At 36.8% G+C, this 15,768-nt stretch overlaps 2 protein-coding genes across 3 annotated transcripts; both read left to right on the top strand.

The window, feature by feature from the left end:
- Positions 1-371: 371 nt before the first annotated feature.
- Positions 372-4,548, top strand: LOC132041202 (pentatricopeptide repeat-containing protein At4g30825, chloroplastic). 2 transcript variants are annotated; one of them, XR_009410926.1, is made up of 3 exons: positions 373-1,872; positions 2,218-3,825; positions 4,174-4,548. XR_009410926.1 is itself a non-coding variant. In XM_059432034.1 (2 exons), exons 1-2 carry the CDS (start codon positions 620-622, stop codon positions 3,764-3,766), a joined length of 2,802 nt encoding a protein of 933 aa, XP_059288017.1. In that variant the 5' UTR covers positions 372-619; the 3' UTR covers positions 3,767-3,829. The 2 variants fall into 2 exon arrangements, 1 of the variants encoding a protein (XP_059288017.1); XM_059432034.1 differs by lacking the exon at positions 4,174-4,548 and having other exon boundaries at positions 372-1,872; positions 2,218-3,829.
- Positions 4,549-5,952: 1,404 nt separating this feature from the next.
- Positions 5,953-15,351, top strand: LOC132038989 (V-type proton ATPase subunit H-like). Its single transcript, XM_059429502.1, has 12 exons — positions 5,953-6,097; positions 9,359-9,471; positions 10,290-10,415; positions 11,313-11,415; positions 11,487-11,559; positions 11,830-11,895; positions 12,001-12,118; positions 12,924-13,085; positions 13,254-13,379; positions 13,518-13,643; positions 13,912-14,091; positions 14,771-15,351. Exons 2-12 carry the CDS (start codon positions 9,436-9,438, stop codon positions 15,017-15,019), a joined length of 1,365 nt encoding a protein of 454 aa, XP_059285485.1. The 5' UTR covers positions 5,953-6,097; positions 9,359-9,435; the 3' UTR covers positions 15,020-15,351.
- Positions 15,352-15,768: the final 417 nt, after the last annotated feature.

Raw genomic sequence — 15,768 nt, 5'->3', positions numbered from 1 at the left:
GTTTTCTTCTAACAGCCACCACTAGCTGATACTTTCAAAATCAAAATCCCAAAATTCTCCACTCCACTGCTTCACTTGTTCAGTTTCCATTATCCTCTGAAAAACTAAAAAAAAAAAAAAACTTCTCATTTTTTTTTCATTTTTTTTTTTTTGCTCCATCTTCAAGGTAAAACTCTAATCTTGATAAACCCCAACAACCCCTTTTAGCTAAAAATTTTCACTTTGTTTTCTAATAAATTTTGAATCTTGATAACTCCCCACCAATCCCTTTTAGCTAAATTTTCATTTTTTTTTTTATATGAAATTTTGAATCTTGATAACTCCCACCAATTCCTTTTAGCTAAATTTTGATTTTGTTTTCTATAAAATTTTGAATCTTAATAACTCCCACCAATCTTTTTAGCTAAATTTTCACTTTGTTTTCTTATAAATTTTTAATCTTGATAACTCCCACCAATCTTTTTAGCTAAATTTTCACTTTGTTTTCTTATAAATTTTTAATCTTGATAACTTCCCACCAACCCCTTTTAGCTAAATTTTGATTGTGTTTTCTAATAAAGCTTTAATCTTGATGAATTAATGCTGAAGTTATCAACTTTTATTGAGGCCACCTTGTTTAATGGCCTCTTTGAAATTATCCCTTTATGTAGACAGTTCATGGGAATCCAAGAAACTTAATTGCACAGTGAAAGGTTTGAACTTTACTGATTCTAAGTGTTGGTTTCCTTCTATTTTGGGTAGTGGTGCATTTGTTGTTAGTCCATTTTGTAAGTTGAAACACATTAGAGTTTCAAGATTAGAAACTGAGGAATTAGAGAGTTCTGAATTGAGTTTAAGTGGTGATGGGGTTGATGGTTTTGAGGGTAATTTGGGAAATGAAAGTTTTGTTTCTGAAAGACCAAATCTTGGAAGAGAGAAAGGGAGGTTTAATGTTTGGAAAAGATTTAGGAGAGTGAAGAGAGTGTCGAAAGACTCGAATTATAGGTCTAGTTTTAGAAAAGATAGGAAAAATGGGATGGAAGATAAAATGAAGATTGTGTTGGATGAAAATAGTGATGAGAATGTGATAGATAGCGAAAATGGGGTTGATTTTCGGGCTGAGAATTTGAGGCCCGACTCGAGTTTGGATCAATGCAATGCAATATTGAAACAACTCGAAAGGGGTGATGATGATGGGGAAGCGTTGAGTTTTTTCGGATGGATGAGGAAAAATGGGAAGTTAAAGCGAAATGTTACTGCCTATAATTTGATACTCCGCATCTTGGGGAGAAGAGGGGATTGGGATGGGGCGGAGAAAATGATTAAAGAAATGAGTTTTGAGTCGGATTGTGAGCTTACGTATCAGGTTTTCAATACGCTTATTTATGCTTGCCATAAAAAAGGGCTCGTGGAGTTGGGTGCTAAGTGGTTTAACATGATGTTGGAGAATAAAGTTCAGCCAAATATAGCTACTTTTGGAATGCTGATGGCTCTTTATCAGAAAGGATGGAATGTTGAGGAAGCAGAGTTTACGTTTTCAAAGATGAGGAATCTTAAAATTATGTGCCAGTCAGCGTATTCGTCTATGTTGACGATATATACACGAATGAGATTGTATGATAAAGCGGAAGAAATCATTGGCTTTTTGAGGGAAGATGAAGTAATTCTGAATCTTGAGAATTGGTTGGTTCTGCTTAATGCTTATTGTCAACAAGGCAAGTTACTCGAGGCTGAGCAGGTCTTAGCTTCCATGAAGCAATCCGGTTTCATAAATATAGTTGCATACAACACGTTGATCACCGGATACGGGAAGATTTCCGATATGCGTGCTGCACAAAGCTTGTTTGGTGACCTTAAAAGGGTTGGAGTGGAACCTGATGAAACAACTTACAGGTAGGCAGGTCAAAGTTACTCGGGTTGGGCTGAATTTAGGCGGGTCAAAGTTACTCGGGTTGGGCTAAAAAGCGGGTCATAAACCAACCCGCCCAATTCTTACTAAGTTTTAATTTTGTTCTTCTATAATTTTAAGTATCTAGTAAAAAATAATAATATTATGGCTACATATAATATATCAAATAAAATAATGTCTGTTTGTAAATATTTTGACAAGGTTTCTAGGGGTCAATTTGGGCTACATATCAGTTAGATGAGCTGAAACGGGTTGGGCTAAAATGGGCTGAGCTAATTGGGTTTGGCGGGTCATGTTTCCGTGGGCTAATTTTGCGACCCTACTTACAGGTCTATGATTGAAGGGTGGGGTCGTGCGGACAATTATGATGAAGCAAGGAAATACTATGTGGAACTGAAAAGGCTTGGCCACAAACCAAACTCGTCTAACTTGTACACATTGCTAAATTTACAAGTCAAGCATGGAGATGAAGAGGATGTTGTTAGAACTATTGAGGAAATGATGCAAACCGGGAGTGAAAAGTCGACCATCCTCGGCATTCTTTTGCAAGCATATGAGAAGCTTGAACTCATTCACAAAGTTCCTTCAATTTTAAGAGGTTCTTTATATGATCATGTTTTGAGAAACCAAATATCTTGTTCAAGTCTAGTAATGGCTTATGTGAAAAACAGCATGATAGATGATGCGCTACAAGTTTTACGGGAAAAAAAGTGGAAGGATGCTTTATTTGAGGACAACTTGTACCATTTGTTAATTTGCTCGTGCAAAGATATCGGACATCCGGAGAATGCAGTGAAAGTATTCACGTGTGTGCCGAAATCTGATAAGCCTAACTTACATATAATATGCACTATGATAGACATTTACAGTTCAAACAACGAGTTTGTTGAAGCTGAAAAGCTTTATCTAATGTTGGAGAATTCAAATGTCAAACTGGACATGATAACTTTCAGTGTTGTGGTAAGGATGTACGTGAAATTCGGAGCTTTAGAAGAAGCCTGCTCTGTTTTGGAAGCAATGGAAAAACAAAAAGACATTGTTCCGGACACATATTTGCTCCGTGATATGCTCCGAATCTACCAGCGATGTGAGAAGAAGGACAAATTGGCGGATCTTTATTACAAACTCGTGAAAATAGGAGTCGTGTGGGACCAGGAAATGTACAGCTGTGTCATAAACTGTTGTGCCCGTGCACTGCCCGTTGATGAGCTTTCTAGGCTTTTTGACGAGATGCTTAAACATGGGTTTTTACCTAATACCGTCACGTTCAATGTTATGCTTGACGTATATGGAAAGTCCAGGCTCTTCAAAAGGGCAAGAGAAGTTTTTTCGATGGCTAAGAAGCGTGGTTTGGCTGATGTTATCTCTTACAATACTCTCATAGCTGCGTATGGGAGAAGTAAAGACTTCAAGAACATGTCGTCAACCGTCAAAAAGATGCACTTCAACGGCTTTTCGGTTTCTCTTGAAGCCTATAATTGTATGTTAGATGCCTATGGGAAAGATGGACAAATGGAGAAATTCCGTAATATCTTGGAAAGACTGAAGGAATCTCGTCATTCTTCTGATAATTACACGTACAACATTATGATAAACATTTATGGTGAGCTTGGTTGGATTGAAGAAGTTGCAGATGTTCTGGCAGAATTGAAAGAATCAGGAACTGGACCTGATTTGTGCAGCTATAACACATTAATAAAGGCATACGGAATTGCTGGTATGGTTGAAAATGCAGTAGATTTGGTTAAGGAAATGCGCAAGAATGGAATTGAACCTGATCGAGTAACCTATGCTAACCTAATCAATGCATTACGGAAGAATGATATGTTTCTCGAGGCTGTTAAGTGGTCTTTATGGATGAAGCAGATTGGATTATAAGATCCATTCTGGCAAATATTGCTGTTATTCATCGTGTACCATTCATCTCCGGTTTAAAGGTAATACATGTTATATACGCACAAATGTTCATATTGATCGTCTTTCGATTGTTCTGTATAGTTTCTTGTTGATAGCTAGTGTACTGCCTGCTAATAGTTTGTTGCACTGAAAATGAGCCTTCCCCCTTCCCCATGAAGTAACAAACATGAACATATTTGGCATATTCAATGGCCATATAATCTAGTCTACCGAACTTTTACCAGGTCATGCATATATTAGTATCCACAATGAATCATAAATGTTTTGAACTGTTCTTTCAACCTGATCTGCTATAACTCGTCTAACTGCACGTCTTTCATTGCAAAATTCGTTCTTTGTAACAGTGTGATTCATTTTGGCATTTTCAGGTCAAGGCTTGTATTCTTCTTGTATAGTTTGACACAAAACTTTCCAGCGGGGACTTTACTGAGTAAGCCAGAGCACGCATGTCACAGCAGGTCTATAGAAGATCACATATATGCCAGTCGTCTACTTGCGCACCCAAGTTTGTGTAAAGTAATTCATAGACAACTATGGTTTGATTGTCCATAATGCACCGGGTAGTGTATAGTCGTAACTCTTTCAATAAGGAAGAGAGCGTACTGTGATAGCTTTATTGATCATCTGTATATCCAGGAAGTTGTCTCACTGTTGTAAAAAATCAACATGGTAAAGGCTCTAAGCCTTTTAGAATGTTTTAGCTACTCTGTGGCTGAGCCCTTTTTAGTATAGTTTCAATAAAATCTCTGCCATTTTGTTATCTCCTTTTGAAAATTCATTTCTTTTTCTCGGATCAATAAAAGCACACGTTTTCAGAAGCTTTAGTGAAATTAATCGAGGTGTGCGTAAGCTGGCACAGACACCACAATTATTAAAAGACATAGACTCGAATCAATAAAAGCACAAGTTTTCACTAACATGCAATCTTTTACTACAATGTAATGGGACTGTATAGTCAAGTTGTTGGAATGGAATATGTTGAGAAGTACAACAGATATGAAATACTCATTTGTGATACACAAAAAAGTTTTTATTTATTTTTTAATATTACATATAATTCGAGGAAAAAATAATGAGTATATTCACATTCATTACTAAAAAAAATAAACACAGGTATATCTGAGGCGCGACAAGAAAAATATCACCATGACAATTGAAGTTTTCCACGAGGGAAATAGTGAATGTTTGAAAGAATCAATGGGATAATGCTATCTGAAATTAGTTGAAAACTTGAAATTAGTTTTATTAAGTTGAATTTTTCGTGCTTTAATCGATTGAATAATCTCATGTAACAATTAAATGCAACCTAGGTAATGTTGTTTAATTAGGCTGTCACATGCGATAGCCATGTTTGTCACAATTACTGGTATCAAAATTGAAATTGCCCTCTTATAACAGGGCTAAAAATATAATTTCAATTTCAAATCCAATAATGGAACAAAAATGCATTTTCAAAAAATAGGGGCAACATTAAGGGAAAATAGCACTTTTAGTCCCTTAATTATTAATATTTTTTTCTTTTAGTCCTTGTGATATTTGACAATACATATTTAACCTTTAATTAATTGAAATGTGTGTTTTGGTCCCTTTATGTAAGGATATGTTATATTTTCAAATATTTTAAGAATTATATTACCAATCAAACATGAAGTAAGTAAGTAATACTACAAGCTTAACATAACACATGCTTAATTAAACGACGAAATAATTGATAAACATGGTAAAATTATGAATAAACACAGGGAAATGGATTAAAAGTGTACATTTCATAATTGAAGGTCAAGTATAAAAACAACAACATATACAGTGTAATTCGACATGTGAGGTCTGGGGAGGATAGAGTGTACAACCTTACCCCTGCGTCATGGAAGTAGAAAGGTTGTTTCCGAAAGTGTACATTTCGATAATCGAAGGTCAAGTGTAACAACAACAACATATCCAGTGTAATCTCACACGTAACGTATACTAATTTGAAATTGCCAGATGAATCTATTCCCTACCCCCACCCCTCCGCCCTCCCCCCCACCCGCCCCACCCCACTCTTTATAAAATAAAATTACACGTGACAATTGGACTAGAAATTGCTTGATTTTGTCCCTTTATAATTTCCTTATTTCTATGGTCCTCCTCATTTATAGAGTTTGATCTCACCTTCTTGACTACCCCACCCCCCTCACCCCACCCCACCCCACAACCCCAAAATTTGTAGCCTACGTGACAACCTTATACTGAAGAGATCACTTTTTTTCTGTTCTAAATCACATTTTGGTCTCACTCTCACGTGATAATAAGGTAATCTTTAAATCTCTCTTTTCTCTTTTAATTTCACTGTAAATCTCTTTCTAATGGACCAAAATAATTATGGGTTTATCTTTTAATTAACAATTATGGTTTTGGATCTTGGTGTTTCTCATGTTTATGGGATAAAGTTTGAATCTTGAAGTGTTCTTGATAATGGTGTGATTGAAAGTGATTTAATTAGTGATAATTGTGCTGTTTTAGGTCTGTTAATGTGTGTATGATTGAATATTGTGGTCTTGGATTAGAGCAAAGTTTGAATCTTGAAGTGATTTTGATAATGGTGTGATTGAAGTGATTTAATTAGTGATAATTGTGCTTTTTTTTTTTTTGGGTCTGTTAATGTATGTATGCTTACTCAAAATGGTAGAATTTTCTGGATTTGTTCTTTGATTGACTATTATGGCCTCTTTCTTTTTTTTTTTAATTTTGATAAGTAAAAGAAATAAGAGTTGCTAAATTGACTATTTATGGTCTTGGATTAGACCTAAATTTGAATCTTGAAGTGTTCTTGATAATGGTGTGATTGAAGTGATTCATTTAGTGATTTTTGTGCTTTTTTGGGTCTGTTAATGTATGTTTGCTTAACCCAATTGGTAGAATTTTCTGGGTTTTGTGTTTGATTGACTATCGTGGTCTTTGGATTTTGAATCTTGAAGTGATTTGATGATAATGGTGTGATTGAAGTGATTCAATTAGTGATTTTTGTGCTTTTTTGGGTCTTTTAATGTATGTGTACTTATCTAACCTTTTTTGCCATGTCTTTCGGAAACAGCCTCCCTACCTTCCGAGGTAGGGGTAAGGTCTGCGTATACTTTACCCTCCCCAGACCCCACATTGTGGGATTTCACTGGGTATGTTGTTGTTGTTGTACTTACCGCAATTGGCAGAATTTTCTGTGTTTGTTCTTTGATTGACCATTGTAGTTATGGATCTTAGATTTTGTCTTTGGGGATTTTTTTTTTTTTTTTGGGGGGGGGGGGGGGGGGTTGTGGATTGGGTATTTTGCTTATTTTTTGTTTGGTGAATGTTTAACAAATGAGTCTTGAAGTAGTGAACTTAACTAGATTGGTTAGTGGAGAATGTCATGATTGAAGTGGTTGTTATGCTTTTCTGGGTTTGTTTGGATTAATGATGTTTGGCTTTTATGTACTCACTAGATAGTGGGATGAACATTGAACCTGTAGCAATGAGATTTTGGGGTCAACCTTCTTAACACTTGTGTAGCCTTGTGTTTCCTATCAAAGCCACTTGTGTAACCTTGTGTTTTCTGTCAAAGCTTTGATCTCAAATCTTTCGTCGTTCCTGAAATTTCTGTGATGATCTCCAAGATTGAATTAGAAATTTATTCCCTGAACCTTTTTGATCTGTGCACTGTCATTCTCTTAATGCCTTATCTCTTTTTAAGTTTTTTTTTTTGGGAGGAGAGTTAAGGTGTTTTATTAATAAAAGCACCAATTAGGCACACAAGGGTTTGGCCTAGTGATGAATGAAGTGGTTTAGGAACCGAGAGGTCTCAGGTTCATCTTAGTGGAGGCAAAAACACTAGGTGATTTCTTCTCATCTGTCCAAGCCTTGGTGGGTAGAGTTACCCGGTACATAAGCTGGTGGGAGGTAGCAGGTACCCCGTGAACTTAGTCAAGGTGAGAGCAAGCTAGCCCGGACACCACGGCTATCAAAAATAAATAAATTAAAAGCTCCAATTATTGCATTTTATAAGAAGAGATATGCAGAAATTACAGAAACCCGTTAGCCATGCAGGGAGCTCAAAAAGTCTTTAACATTTCTCATACATTGCTTACAACATCAGATTTACTCCAAAATAACAGAATATGAGACATAAGCCTCTCAGTTGCTAAATTATCCTCCAGGCGTTCTTAATCTGAAGTTCCTAACTAGTTGATATCTCCTTTATGGATCTTTTCCTTCTTTTGTGCTCTATTTTTTACGAATTTTGTATATGAGAAAACCATACTATTTTTCTTTTCTTTTTCTTGATAACCGTGGTGTCTGGGCCAGCTTGCGGGCACCTCGACTAATTCTACGGGATACCTGACGCCTCCCACCAGCAACAGGTACCAGGTAACTCTGTCCACCAAACCTAGGACACATGGAAAGAAATCACCTAGTGTTTTTGTCTTAGGGACTTGAACTTGAGATCTCATGGTTCTCAACCCACTTCATTGACCACTAGGCCACAACTTTGGGTGCTTATGAGATAACCATACTATTATTAAATATCTTACAACATTCGGGAGACATCTTCTGCTCGATTGATCCTCAAGTATTTGGTTGATCTACTTCCTCAGGTGTAAACTTAAAGTACCGCCTGAAAACTGCGTTGAAGCTGGTGCAAGCCAGTTTCAAGTCTAAGGAGGTAGATTTGGTCTTTATGCTGGTAATATGGAATTTATGTGGACTCAATATAGTGGGTCTAAACTCTCAAAAATAAATCAGTGATTGGTTCATCCAAAAGTTAAGGACTAGCGATGTTCTTAAAAATCAACGGATTTGGTCTTATCCATACGTGAGGAATGTTATCAACAAAAGAAATAAAATGGGTTCTTCTTTCTTTTATCACTTAGACGCCATGTGGCCTGGTGGCAATTGATTTGAGCCTTGGGGTGCTCCCTTTCAAGGTCTCAAGTTCGAAACCCGCTGGGTGCAAACAATTTCTGAGGGCCATCGGATGGAAACCTGAATTACCCGTGGTGCACTTGCGGGAAACTCCTTGCCGAGGGCCTGTGCACCCCCGGGATTAGTCGGGGCTCAAAGAGACTCGGACACCCGGTGCTTAATCAAAAAAAATAAAAGCCTCATGCATGGTTTTGAATGAGAGAAAGAAGTGAGGAAATGATTTTTTCCACTCTGACTCTCCCACCTTTCTTTCTATTATTCCGAAAGTAGTTGTTTCAGCTTTAGCCACTCAAATTTTTTGATCTAGACCTAGGTGGAGGTCAGTTATATCATAGATAATCTCAGTTTTGTTTTGTTCAGGATACTGCTTAACTACCTTTTTGATAAACTAGAATTGTACTTGGATCAAATGTTCAAAATCATGAATCCTTTCCTTCTAACAAGTGAAGTGCAATAAGATAGCTTGATGACATTAATTTGTTGATAGTAATTTTAATAAGTGCTTTGGTGTTCTCTTTTCAGCTTCTTTCTGGATCTGTTGCCATATTCATTTTTACTTCTTAGGAAATATTTATTTATCCTGTTTTTAATTGAAATATTTCTTTGGAATCTATACAGGATAGAGGAAGAACAATCCATATTCTGGTTTTTCGGTTAGAGTATAATAAATTTCAGATTTGAAGAGCATAGTCACAATGACAACGGAGAACGCCGAGCTCACTACAGAGGAGGTAAATATCATATGCATAAGCACGATAAAGAAGCTTCATTATACATAAAGATATGAAATAACAAACAGTTTTGGAACTGATAACTTGCGTGGACTAGGCTCATAGTAAACATGCAACGCTGGATCTAGGCTCTTAGTGGTTGTTTGGTTGCTGGTTAAAATTATGCAGGTAGGGTTGTTTGGTCGCTGGTTAAAATTATGCAGGTATTAATAATTAGTCATGCAGGGTTTAGTTATTCATGTATTACTAATTCATGTAGTTATTCAGGTATTACTAATTCATATATTAGTTATTCTATCTTCTACCCTGCATAAAACAATGCATAAATTGACTCTTTAACTGATACATGTTTTAGTTATGCGGGATTATAAACCGGTAACCAAACACTGTACTAGGTTTGCTGAATTTTATACGTAGCAACTAATGCCACCAAACATGGTATTAATTATGCTGATTTTAATACACGAATAATTCACTTCCAAACCAGCAACTAAATGACCCCTTAGTCTTTGCAGTTAGTTGCTTTACCCTGTTTCCATTTACTTTTTTAGAAAGTTTAGAATAGTATGTCAACATCAATAAACACTAACCGGAAAGAAATGTGCGCATACTTTTGGTTGCAAAAACATTTAATGGATCGGCGAAGGTATCTATTTTGATTAGGAGAAAGAATTCGTTACTGTCAGGATTTTCTTTTGTCGGCTGTCCTGGTAGAACAGTGGAACATCCTTTTCTTTATCTTTTCTCTGTTTTACCAACTACATCACCTATAAATAAACATAAAAGCAGTCTTATTTATTTTCCTTCTGCTTGTTAAGGTTTTGAGGAGGGATATCCCCTGGGAGACATATATGACTACAAAGCTGATCACTGGAACAGGTTTTCAACTGTTGAGGCGCTATGACAAGAAGGCAGAAAGTTACAAAGCACAGTTGCTGGATGATGTAATGTTTCTAACTCGAGTTGTCTTTAGCTATGACTTACATTTTGGTTTCCTACAATTAGCCTGTTTGTCCGAGGTTCCAAAACCTGCTAATTTTTAAAAGTGCTTTTTGTCAAAAGTACTTTTAGAGTACCCGTTTGTGTTTGGTTAATCAATCTGAAAATCACTTTTGTCAATATTAGACCAGTACTTTGTCCATGGCCAATGTTCCAGAAGTGCTTCTGCTACTACATTTTTTAGCTTCTAAAAAACTTCTTCTGCTACTGCTCAAAAGCACTTATTTCTCCCCTAAAAGCTTGACCAAACAACTAGAATAAGCATTTTTGGCTTCGCAGAAGCTTGGCCAAACAGTTAAAAGTCTAATTCATGCATCTTGTACTTCCGCTACTTCTTTCTGCCTATTTCCTCTTGTAGTTTGGTAGAGTTCTTCTAAATAACGTTAGGAACAGGTCTAGATGTGGTAGTGTAAGTTTTGCTTTTTGCATGCCAGTGACTACAACGAGTAGCTATTATTTGGGAAGTAAAGGTACAATTGTCATCACCAGCCTCTCCTTTATTAATGAAGTTTGGCATACACTTGACTCCCACTTATATTAATTGTCTGATTCTGTTGGACTTGTTATTGTGGTTGGTATCTTCATTTTCCAGAGTTCATTTATTACTTTGAAATAGTCATGTATAATCAGCATATTCAAATTTTAGGATAAATGAGTTTTTAAACATTATTGAGATATTCCCAAGTTAAAGGCTAGTTCTTGCAACTGCTGATTTCTAAGCATTCCTAGTTCAGATTTCATTTTTGATTGTTTTTTTATTTGATATAAGATGTCAAGCCTTTGATCCTCTTATCACGGTTTCAGTTTTGGATACTGTTATAAAATGGATACAATTATTACAGGATGGTCCAGGTTATGTCCGCGTCTTTGTTACCATTTTACGTGACATCTTCAAGGAAGAAACCGTGGAATATGTTTTGGCTTTGATTGATGAAATGCTTACAGGTAAGTGGAGAAATTATAACTTTTAGAGTTCCTTTGGTAAGTGGACTAATGTAATGCTTATTTCTTGGCAGCAAACCCAAAAAGAGCAAGACTATTCCACCATGACAGTCTTGCTGACGAAGATACCTATGAACCTTTCCTCAGGCAATATTCTTCAACCTTTTTTCAACTTTTGGTCTGTCCTTTATTTATACTTGGCATGTAGATACTACTATATTTCTCATCCTTAATTGCATATGAATTGGCAATTTGCATGCACCCCCTTCCCCTGCCTTCATCTTATAACAACAACAACAACAAACCCTCCCACAAGTGGGTTCCTGTCTCTTCCAAACTGTTCTCTTTATAAATCACTGAATATTGTGTACTCTTTTCTCTTCTCTTTCTATTTAAAGATTGAGTTTTGTTTTCCAGATTGTTGTGGAAAGGTAATTGGTTCGTACAAGAGAAGAGCTGTAAGATTCTATCTTTGACGGTGAGGTAATTAGGTTTTGATCCTTCCCATGTCAATGCTATCAAAAGACTTAGAATATTAGAATGACAAATGAACTTATAACTTTGCGGTCCTCTTAATGGCAACTCCAGTGCTAGGTCAAAGGTTCAGAATGGTGTTGATGCAAATGGAGATGCCTCAAGTTCAAAGAAGAAACACACTACCATTGATGATGTTCTGGCAGGCGTGGTGGAGTGGCTTTGTGCACAGGTTTGTCTGTGCTCCTAGATTTTCCACTTCTGTATTTTTCTTCCATCCCACCCAAACCTGCAATTACTGGGTTTGCAAACATTTCAAGGGGGATTCAGTATAGATGTCAATGGGCGGTTGGACAGAATTTGGGCGGGTCAAAATGGGAACCCGCCCAAAAGTTACTTGTGCTGAATGGGCTAAAAAGCGGGTCATAACCCTACCCGCCCAATTCTTACTAAGTTTTAATTTCTTTGTTTGTTCTTTTATAAATTTTTATCACCTAATAAAACTATTTTTTTCTTTGTTATGGATTTATATAACATATCAAATAAGAAAATGACTTTTTGAAAATATTTTGACAAGATTTCTCATGCGTCAATTGGGCTATATCAGCCCAATTTTTTGATGGGCTGACCTAATAAATGGGCGGGTCAATGACCAGCCCAAATATGGGCAAATCATGTTTGCATGGGCTAATTTTGCCTCCTCTAGTCAGGGAAGCTTGTAGAGTAAAGAAGCAGTGAAACGAAGTGGATGAATGAAATGGGCTTAGAAGCATGGGACCGTAGGTTGTGATGTATTAGCTTAATCAGTATGAAGCAGTGAAATAAAGCCGTTGAAAGGGATCAGGAAGCTCTTGCTTTTCATCAAGATTTTTTTCGAGCCTCACAACTGGGCTTATGGCCTATTTCTTTACTTTGAAGATAGGGGAAAGCAGTTCTAATGTGATGGGGGTTGGTGGTTTATGGATTTAATGCCACTTGTCGGTGTTATCATGTCTCAGTTAGCTGCTGTCGATCCTGATTTTTGAATATCTGTGCAGCTGAAAAAGCCTACTCATCCTACCCGCAGCATTCCTAGCACAATCAACTGCCTATCAACTCTTTTGAAAGAGCCAGTGGTTCGATCTTCTTTTGTTCGAGCCGATGGAGTGAAGTTGCTTGTTCCTTTAATTTCACCAGCATCCACTCAGCAGTCTATCCAGGTTGTTCTTCACTCTATAATGCCACATGTTGCATTAACTTTATAAATTATATACATCTCGTGCTAGTAAATAGTGGTGGTTGAGACGGTTCTGTACTCAACATATCAGCCACCTCCGGAAGCTAGACGGCAAAATAATCTTTTTCTTCTTTTTTCTTCCTTAAAACAGCTTCTCTATGAGACATGTCTTTGTGTCTGGCTTTTGTCTTACTATGAACCTGCAATTGAGTACTTAGCTACTTCAAGGGCCCTCCCTCGATTGATTGAAGTTGTTAAAGGTTCAACAAAGGAGAAGGTGTGCTACTTTGGCTGCTTTATGCATAATAACTATTTATACTCCCTCTTTTTAAAAAATTTGGATGCTGTGGTTTTTCTACCTTGGTTGTCCTTATCTCATCTCTGTTCACGGTCTAAGGTGTTTCTATAACTATAGGTTGTACGGGTCGTCATCTTGACTCTTCGGAATTTGCATTCTAAAGGGACATTTAGTGCTCAGATGGTAGACTTGGGAGTGCTGCAAATTGTTCAGAGCTTGAAAGCACAGGCTTGGAGTGATGAGGTGAAGATCCTTAGTTATGGTTTTTCATCTGATATTGTATCTTAAATTTAGTCTATCTCATTTGCAAACAGCGTCAAAAATGAACTAAGACAATTGAATTCCTCCACTAGTCCACTTATTACATAGAGGAATAGTCACTATTAGAGCTTCTTTTCGGTTCGTCTTAGTATTTGCTATGTTGGCAGTTAATCATGTTACTGCATCTGCTGAAGAATGAATTATTATTTTAACTTTTTTCAGACTCATAAAGTTAATATCATCTCTGTAGGACCTTTTGGACGCTCTGAATCAACTAGAACAAGGATTGAAGGATAACATCAAAAAGCTGAGTTCGTTTGACAAGTACAAGCAGGAGGTCCTTCTTGGCCATCTTGATTGGTCCCCAATGCACAAAGATCCTATATTCTGGCGGGAGAACATAAATAACTTTGAGGAGAATGATTTCCAGGTAATCTTGTGGTTTACAAAATTTCCCGAGCTACATGTCTTTGGAGGCTGTAAAGTACACGCTGCATAACGGCGTGAACATAACGCCATCTTGGTGCAACTTTAACAGCAGAATCAGATTTCTCTGCCGGGTCTGTTGTTGTTCGCATTTGCCTGGCCTTCAAACAAGTTTATCTGCTACTGAAATAAAAAAGCTGCTTTTAAATGTTCATGTCTAACAGTCTTAGTAGTAACTTACCATCAGTAGAGATAGATTGTGGCCATAGTGGCAGATGTTCGGATGAAGGCGGACACACCCTTAATTATTTTGGACCAGAGGGAGTAATATAGAAGGCCTTCTTACGTTTCTTTCTTTATTTTATTTTATCATATTTTGCCTTCTATATCTTATATAGACTTTTAGTGTATCTATTGGCGTTCAACTGAAACTAGTATCTTCTAGATGTAACATAGGTATATATGTGAGAAACCACTAAAATTTCAACAAATGTTAAATTCTGAACCATAATTTTTAAAGCGTAATGAGTTCTATGCTAAGAACCTCAAGGTTGAATGCATCAAGTTTAAACCTTGAATACAGAGGTGGTGATGTTCGTGGCATAAACTGTTTTTCTTCGAATCTGCACAAAAAAATTGTTTCTAGTACTAAGACTGATATCTTGTGTTGTGTGATGTTTCAGATCTTGAGGGTGCTCATTACAATTTTGGACACATCAAATGATGCAAGGACACTTGCTGTTGCTTGCTATGATCTATCACAGTTCATTCAGTGCCATTCTGCTGGGCGAGTTATAGTGAATGACCTCAAAGCTAAGGAGCGTGTAATGAAACTGCTGAACCACGAGAATGCAGAGGTCACAAAAAACGCTTTGCTCTGTATCCAAAGGCTTTTCCTAGGTGCCAAGTATGCTAGCTTTTTGCAGGTTTAAGTCTCGTCGAATGGTTTCATTCTTCGGACGTCGAGAACTAGGCTCATCTTGCTATTTCATTTGGGACACGAGGAGTTTGGTTGCGTTCTTGTTCATTTATTTGTTGTATCAGTATTCGAGTATTGTATCTAAGGCGTCCTCTTGGTGAGATTCTCATTCCAAATAATGTGTACGAGAGTTAATTTTATTTTTCCCTCCAATAAAAGCAAGTTTGTATTGTGACTTGTTTATCAAACCGGGGAATTATTTTGTGGTATATATTATCCGGAAATTGTCCGTCAAACAACTTATTAAAGCGGCGATTTTATATGGTCATGTGGTTTATGTACCAAGGTTTTAGTCTTGTGATATCATTAAGTGTCTCCCACATCTTATATAAGTTCAATAATGAGTTCAATTTTTACTGTTTTTCCTTTCTTTATCCCTTGTGCAATAGACAAAGAAGAGTGTGTCGAACTTCTCAGAAAACATGCAGGAAAAAAAAAACTATTTGGTTCATTTTATTGCTTTATATTTTCAGCATATAAAGTTAATCTATACTTGATAACGTCTTGGAGGAAATGGGGCATGTTATTCCCCAACTCACATTCTTCTATATGGTGGATGTATATTCTTGGATCGAATTCAACGTTCGTCGGTCAGGTGGGATCTATATTCTTCGGGGTGGTGAGACGAGGAGCAACAAATGAAAACCTTATCATGTATAAAGGCCTATGTAGAAAAGAGTATTGAAGAGTTGTAGATCGATC

This window comes from Lycium ferocissimum, chromosome 12 (genome assembly GCF_029784015.1).
Source record: "Lycium ferocissimum isolate CSIRO_LF1 chromosome 12, AGI_CSIRO_Lferr_CH_V1, whole genome shotgun sequence".
Lineage (NCBI taxonomy): Eukaryota > Viridiplantae > Streptophyta > Magnoliopsida > Solanales > Solanaceae > Lycium > Lycium ferocissimum.
This window is presented reverse-complemented; position numbering and strand designations above follow the sequence as displayed.

Excerpts from the sequence above, each read along its gene's own strand:
- LOC132041202 (XM_059432034.1), top strand. The coding sequence starts at position 620 with ATGGCCTCTTTGAAATTATCCCTTTATGTAGACAGTTCATGGGAATCC. Across the intron at positions 1,873-2,217 it reads CCTGATGAAACAACTTACAG|GTCTATGATTGAAGGGTGGG; the intron begins GTAGGCAGGTCA and ends CCCTACTTACAG.
- LOC132038989 (XM_059429502.1), top strand. The coding sequence starts at position 9,436 with ATGACAACGGAGAACGCCGAGCTCACTACAGAGGAG. Across the intron at positions 11,416-11,486 it reads GATTGATGAAATGCTTACAG|CAAACCCAAAAAGAGCAAGA; the intron begins GTAAGTGGAGAA and ends ATTTCTTGGCAG. Across the intron at positions 11,560-11,829 it reads ACCTATGAACCTTTCCTCAG|ATTGTTGTGGAAAGGTAATT; the intron begins GCAATATTCTTC and ends TTTGTTTTCCAG.